The sequence below is a fragment of the Nymphaea colorata genome, chromosome 1, assembly GCF_008831285.2.
Source record: "Nymphaea colorata isolate Beijing-Zhang1983 chromosome 1, ASM883128v2, whole genome shotgun sequence".
Classification (NCBI taxonomy): Eukaryota; Viridiplantae; Streptophyta; class Magnoliopsida; order Nymphaeales; family Nymphaeaceae; genus Nymphaea; species Nymphaea colorata.
In genome coordinates, this window is record NC_045138.2 from 27,016,308 (window position 1) to 27,022,951 (window position 6,644).

Genomic DNA, 6,644 nt, shown 5'->3' on the forward strand with positions numbered 1-6,644 from the left:
CTCAAATCTAAGATCCAAAACTACCAACCATATCATTAAGCTTTTCTATATAGGTTCGAAACCAAAATTCTTACCTGCATCTGCGCTCTGGATGTTCACATATTCAAATTCAATTTTGGATCTGAATGTGAACAAAGAAAAGCATGTCTGAATCTGGCATCCGAATTCACAATCAGAATCTGATAATTGAATTCATTTCTTGAATTTGAATCCAAATTTTAAACTGAATCCAGCTGACCTTCAAAATGTAAGGGCACCAGGCGTAGGATATTTATTTAAAACAAAATTTGATCTGGAGATGAACCCAAATTTGACTGAATGTCATTTCTTAAATTCGAATCCAATCTGATTTATTAATCAGATATTAAATTATTTTTCATATTTGAGTTTTTCAAAATGGTTAGGTTGGATTTCCAATTCAAATTGGATATATTGTCATCCTTATTATCAACTATTGGACGCTGAAATGAACAAAATACCCTCAAAACTAGAACTCCTGTAAGGACAAAAATGAAAAGTTTAAGAATTTAGCTTTCCAGGAAAAGACTAAAGTGCCCTTATTCTGCCTGGTGGTGGCTTAGGTGCACACAACCCATATACACAGTAAGAGCATGGAGACATTATGGTAATTTTTTAAAAATGATTGTCCTTTTTAGTCTTCTTACTTTTCTCAACCATCTAGTCGGCCTTGGTTAGATGTTTGGGTGTCTCTATTTAACTAAAATAGTCGTTAACTCACTCGATATATATATATATATATATATATATATATATATATATGAAAAAATAGTAGCTTTGGCTTTTTATAATTACTCAGCCATCTAATCAGGACCGTTCGATCTAACATGATGGATAGTTAAGAAAAAAACAATAAGAAAAAGATGATAGACATTTTCGTCATCTAACATTAGTTCTCACATTTTTCTCTCAACCATCCATCTACATTAGATGGATGGTTTTAATTACATGACTTAGTAACTTTGGATAACCATGGTCACCATTTATATATATATACACACAAGTAAAAACCAGGCCACTTGGGTAAGGGACACAAACCAGACTTATTAAAATCAATTATTAAAATTTTTTTTTTTGAAATATGACCTTATAGATATGATCTTCAAAGTGACTTGATGAGAAACATATATTAAGTTAGTTGTTTTCTTATTTAAATAATGTTTTTTAATAGTAAAAAAATGAATGAATTTTATAACTTCAAAATTTTGATAATATAAAAATCATTTTTTTGACAAAAATGACTTGAACCAATGTATGATTTATATTAAATTAGTGTTTATAAACACATTAGAAGGTTCATATTTAGTTTAAAGTACCTTTTAACATAGAGGACCGGTTTTAATCCCTTACTGAAGTAGTTTGCTGCCTACTAGAGAGAGAGCACTAAGGGGGAGTAAAACGAAAAAATTACCGAACACTTTCAAAATGTGCACATATTACAAACAGGTATAACATTTTCAAAATTTGCACATATTACAAATAGGAAAGTTCTTTTCAAAAAAATTAGCGTATTTTCTTTTATATTTAATTAAAATTAAATTACTATAACATGCACAAATATTTACCATGTCATAACAAATTCAATTAATTTCATAGGTAATTTTGTTTCACCTTAGGCTAACTTCTCCACACACTTCAAATAAGAATGTGATTTTCACCATCCTCAAATAATTAAACTTTATATAAAGCGACCGAATCCCTACGGCCAGACGGCTATCTAGCCTCTCACACACATCTTGAGAGGCTGGCTTTCTAGAGAGCTATTTCAGCATTTCATTTTTTATAAATTGGCAATTCAGAGAAAAAGTTCACCTCTCTTGTTTTTTTTTCTTTCAATAGTTAATTTAGAAAATTAAATAGTTAATTTAGAAAAAGAAATTCAAATGCTGAGATGGTTTCTTTTGAACTTTTGACTCAAGGGTCTACTGAGGGCTGCACAACGAGTCGAGCCAACTCAGGTTTGACTCGAATTCACTCGAAAAAGCTCAGCTCGAGTTCGACTCATTTATAAACGAGTCATGAATCTAAGAACTCAGGAGTCAAACTCGGAAAACTCGGATCAATAGATGACTGAGTTAGCGAGTTGACCAAGGTCAGGGTTAGCGAGTTGACCAAGGTCAGGTCGTAAATTTTATACTGTATTTTTACTTTAATTTTGTAGTGTAATCTACTGGCTCCCTACTCAGCATAGAACAATACGATTTTGGTTATGATTTGTGGACAACACTCCAACCAATATAATTTTCACGTAAATGAACAAGAAAATTAGTGTGGATCGAAATGGTAGAGGTAACATAAAAGTTGGGTTTTTATTTTTAATTTTCTTTTTTTTTTTGGTTTTTATCTAGGCTTAAGTGTCAGACATACAACAGAATTATATTGTCTGCATGTCGGATTTTAAAAAGCAAGGATTGTGAATAGAATGAGATACATAAATCATTTTTGTTCATATGACCACATTTAATTATAGCAACTTAGAAGATCAAAGATTGGCAATCAAATCAACCATATAAATCACGTTTACCCCACATGTAGTTAAAGCAACTTAAAGCTAGGAGTCAACTGTACAAATGACGTTTATATGGCCACATTTGATTAAACAATTCTAAAGTAGAAAACAACTATGTAAATCACGTCTATATGGCTACATTTAATAATGTCTAGAAATCCTTGCTTGCAGGCATTTTTTAGTTAAAAGTTTAAATACATACTACATAATCTTTATTCACCTGATGTGGCACTCACTTTCACTGACAATGTCAAAAGAAGCCCCAGGTTCAGTCACAAGGAGTAGAAGAGGTATTTTATCCTACCGCTCAGATAAGAACTAAAGCTTCCACTCAACCTCTAGTCTCTCCGTCAGGTACAAGGCCTATATTTAGTGCCTCGTGGGTGCTCACCCCTACCATGCTTCAACTTGCATGTTAGGTAAGTAAAGATGTGATGTGGTGAAAATAAAAAATGAAAACTGGCCTCAGTTTAGGTAATGTCTTGTTAAAACACATTAATCTTTACACCTTTTAATCTTCTTTTTAACATAAGTTCATCTTTTCACAATTAAGCTAGAGCACTTTGTGTGTTATGCAGCTAATGCAGGGAACCTGTATTCCTACAGTTTAACTCTAGAGAGAGACATTTTTATCATTTTAAAGGAGCATTTTTCTTTTTCATTTTACTTTTGCCCTTACAAGCGAGATCCTCACATTTTCACAGCAAGGGCATTTTGGTCATTTTCAGCTCCCAACACACGGCCCCTGTTGGCAGCCTTATAAGGCCGACAATAACAAAAAACTAGGCCCTTGTTTAAAGCATAAAAATCATATTTGAAATGATGGGTAATCTAAAGTATGGTTTGAGAAGGCTTCAATTATGATAATATGGTACTTAAAACATCCAATAATAATGCTGAATGGGGCCGTTTCAATGGAACGTCCCAAGTAACATGAGGAGCAGTAATGTTTTAGACGGCACAGAGAAAAGGATCCCGGAAATCAAGGTGCAGAACGGCCTGGACGAGACAGAGGACGAAGAACCAAGGGAACCCCAGACGAAGGCCTCAATGTAAGGACGATGGCCGGAGAGTGAGAATAATTGTGCGAGAGAGACCACGAGAAGCTGGACAGTATCATGGACAGAACGATCTTGTACTCCATCTTGAACAGGTTTTGGCCCACACAGGTCCTGGCTCCGAGCCCGAAGGGCACGAACCCGAGCCTGTGCTTGCACGCCGACGACGGGCCGTCCTTGAACCTCTCTGGCCTGAACTCGTTGACATCTTCCCCCCATAAGCATGGGTCATGGTTTAAACCCACTATGTCGAACCAGATATTCGTCCCTTTGGGGATCACCAATTCTCCGACTTGCATCTCTTTCCTCGCTTGCCTTTGCGCATTCGGCGCCGGACTGTACAGCCTCAGCACCTCGTTCATCACCCATGTCATCTTCAAATATTATATCACTAACATTAGATCAGTATATATATATAGATATATTAAAGAGAGAGAGAGAGAGAGAGAGAGAGAACTTGCAGTTGAAGTAGTACCTTTTGTAGATGAGGGATTACGTTGGCATCAATAGGCTGTCCTCCGGTGACCTCCATAACCTCTTCCCTGAGAGACTGTTGCCATTCAGGGTGCAAGGCCAAGAGGAACAAGGTCCAGGTGAGTGCCAGTGCCGTGGTTTCGTGCCCACCGAAGATGAAGGTCTTGCACTCGTCTACCAGGTCCTGCTCGGAGAGCTCCTTCCCATGACGCGAGTCGCCGGCGGCTCTCTTCTGGTCCTGCTGAAGAAGGCCCAGCAGGTCGTCGTACAGGCTGTGGCCTCCGGCTCTTGGCGTCTCTATCACCGAGAGAATCCGCCGGTCGATGTCCTTCCCCAGCCTTTGGATTCTCGTGGACTGCTTGGGGTTGAAAAGGTTGCCGAACGGGACACCGACGAGCCTTTGGTTGCGGAACAGCACGCTCTGCACCGAGCTCATCTCCTCGAACACTTCTTTCACTTGTTGGTAGCTCTGGCCGAAGGTGATTTTTGCTATGACATTGGCCGTAGCTCTAACCAGGTCCTTCTCAACGTCGATCTCAGCAGTAGCTGCATCCTTCGTTTGGTCTTCCCAGTTTTGCAGCATATCGCTAGCGGAGTCTATTATTACACCGGCCAACTTCTGCACGTAAAAAGAAAGTCAACAGATGTCTAAGTTAAAGTGCTCAGGCAAGGGAATCAATGGCGTTTGGTGATTGCATTGATGATGACGGTGATGGTGATGATGATATATAAAAGAGAGAGAGAGAGAGAGAGAGAGAGAGAGGGGACAGTACCTTGAGATTAGATGGGAAGAAAGCAGGTGAGAGGGTGTGCCTACGGTGAGACCAATTGTCCCCGTCCAGCATAAGCAAGCCATTGCCAAACAGGGATTGCCTGTCCGTTCTGAAAACAGATGGCTTGCCCCAACTCATGCTTCGATGATCACCCGCTGATATCATCTGCTTTATCAACTCTGGCTCCGCTACGTACAAGAACGGCTCCGTGCCTATCCAGTACACGAAAACCTTTCCTGAAAAGAGAAGGAAAGAGAATTAAACAAAAAGGAACAATTACACGAGTATTACAATATGAAATATTTTGAGTATTTGGCCAACATGCGTCTTCATTTTTTGGGAGCAACAAAAGAGAAGCAGAAGGAAACAAGTCATTGTTCATTTTCCATCGAGTTGGTAATCTAAGAATGCCAATGAAATTCACTGAGACCCTTTATTCAAGTTTCGATTCTATGCGTTTTGATGCCTAAGCTTAATTTCGCTTCATCTTTGTTCTCCTAAGCCTTTGTTGTTCGAGCTCACCTTCAATTTAAATAGAACTCGCAAGTGGTAGAAGCTCATACATCTCAAGTTATCCATTAAATTGCACAACATTTGTGCAATTACATTTCAGAAATCAAATGTTAATGTAAGTCTTTAGCCGCCTATAATTCATGATGAGGGTTATCAACTAAGTGAGTACTGAAAAAAAAAAAACAAAGAAGAAAAAAAAAAGATGAAGGGTACTGTAACTCTGTAAGTAGGTGACGTGAATTAGATGACCAAGTGAGTGAAATGTTTCATTTCCATGCTAATGAAAATGACCTAAGAGTTCATGAACTTGCTTCCAGGACGTATTACCAAACACTTGGAAAGATCTAAGTTACTGAAACTGAAAAAAGATCTTCATCTCAAGCTCATGGGGAATTAGGAATATTAGACAGATGGTGCACACAATGGTGCTGCTGCTATGCTGAACTTACCAAATGCTTTCCGCCACTCCGCAAAGTGAGGGAAGAGCAAGGGATGAATGTCATGGGTTATTAGGGACATTGGGGAGCCATGGACGACTGTGCTGCGGGCAAGCTTCCTCATGGTCGAGATATTACCGAGAGGGAAAGATGGTGATGGCCCTCTCAGCCCATTCCTCTCGAGAACTCTCCTCACTATCAAAGGACGAACAAAACACCTATAGAGGACAGCGCCACAAACGCAGAGGAGGAAGCAAACAGGAGCCATGATAAGGCTCAGAATCTGCACGAATTCCATCTCCACAAGCTTTTTTACAGACTCCAAAGATTACTAACTCTTTTGTGTGTCGTCTACACTGCACCACAGGAATGCATAGAAGCTGAGTATTTATAGAGAGAAAAGGAGGCGTAATGACTTCGGAAAGTACACACATGGGCAGATTTGGAGCGGAGGAATTTGACCACCGGCCGTTTCCAGAGGCGACACTGTGGGGGCAAAGACAGGCGTCTCCTGGTCTGTTTGTTCATATGGTTACTGTGTGAACGTGTCCGGATCTAATGTCTGTCAAAGACTCACTTATTCATTCTCAATATTTGGTCTCGGAGTTCACTTCGAGCCCGAGGTTCTGAAGTGAGTCCGAATCTGGGCAGCTCTAGGGCTTTCAGCATTGCATGCATGCATTGGAATTAGGATTTTTTTCGATTCCGGATTTGGATTTGGACATGGGAGAAGAACAACATATCTGAGTCTCAATAACTTTTGATCCTGCTGTCCAAAGTTGAGTATATGATAAATGACTAAAATGCCCCTGAACTGTAAAAAAAGAAAAAAGAAAAGAAAAATTGAAAAGTAAGCTGGTTC

At 39.1% G+C, this 6,644-nt stretch overlaps 1 protein-coding gene across 1 annotated transcript; it reads right to left on the minus strand.

Annotated features, from left to right (window-relative positions):
• Positions 1–3,272: 3,272 nt before the first annotated feature.
• Positions 3,273–6,125, minus strand: LOC116245666 (cytochrome P450 714C2). The gene is made up of 4 exons (XM_031617161.2): positions 5,795–6,125; positions 4,833–5,068; positions 4,061–4,678; positions 3,273–3,959 (listed from the first exon to the last, which is right to left on the minus strand). Exons 1-4 carry the CDS (start codon positions 6,078–6,080, stop codon positions 3,510–3,512), a joined length of 1,590 nt encoding a protein of 529 aa, XP_031473021.1. The 5' UTR covers positions 6,081–6,125; the 3' UTR covers positions 3,273–3,509.
• Positions 6,126–6,644: the final 519 nt, after the last annotated feature.

Excerpts from the sequence above, each read along its gene's own strand:
- LOC116245666 (XM_031617161.2), bottom strand. The coding sequence starts at position 6,080 with ATGGAATTCGTGCAGATTCTGAGCCTTATCATGGCTCCTGTTTGCTTC. Across the intron at positions 5,069-5,794 it reads GGAGTGGCGGAAAGCATTTG|GAAAGGTTTTCGTGTACTGG; the intron begins GTAAGTTCAGCA and ends TTCTCTTTTCAG. Across the intron at positions 4,679-4,832 it reads TCTTCCCATCTAATCTCAAG|AAGTTGGCCGGTGTAATAAT; the intron begins GTACTGTCCCCT and ends TTTTACGTGCAG.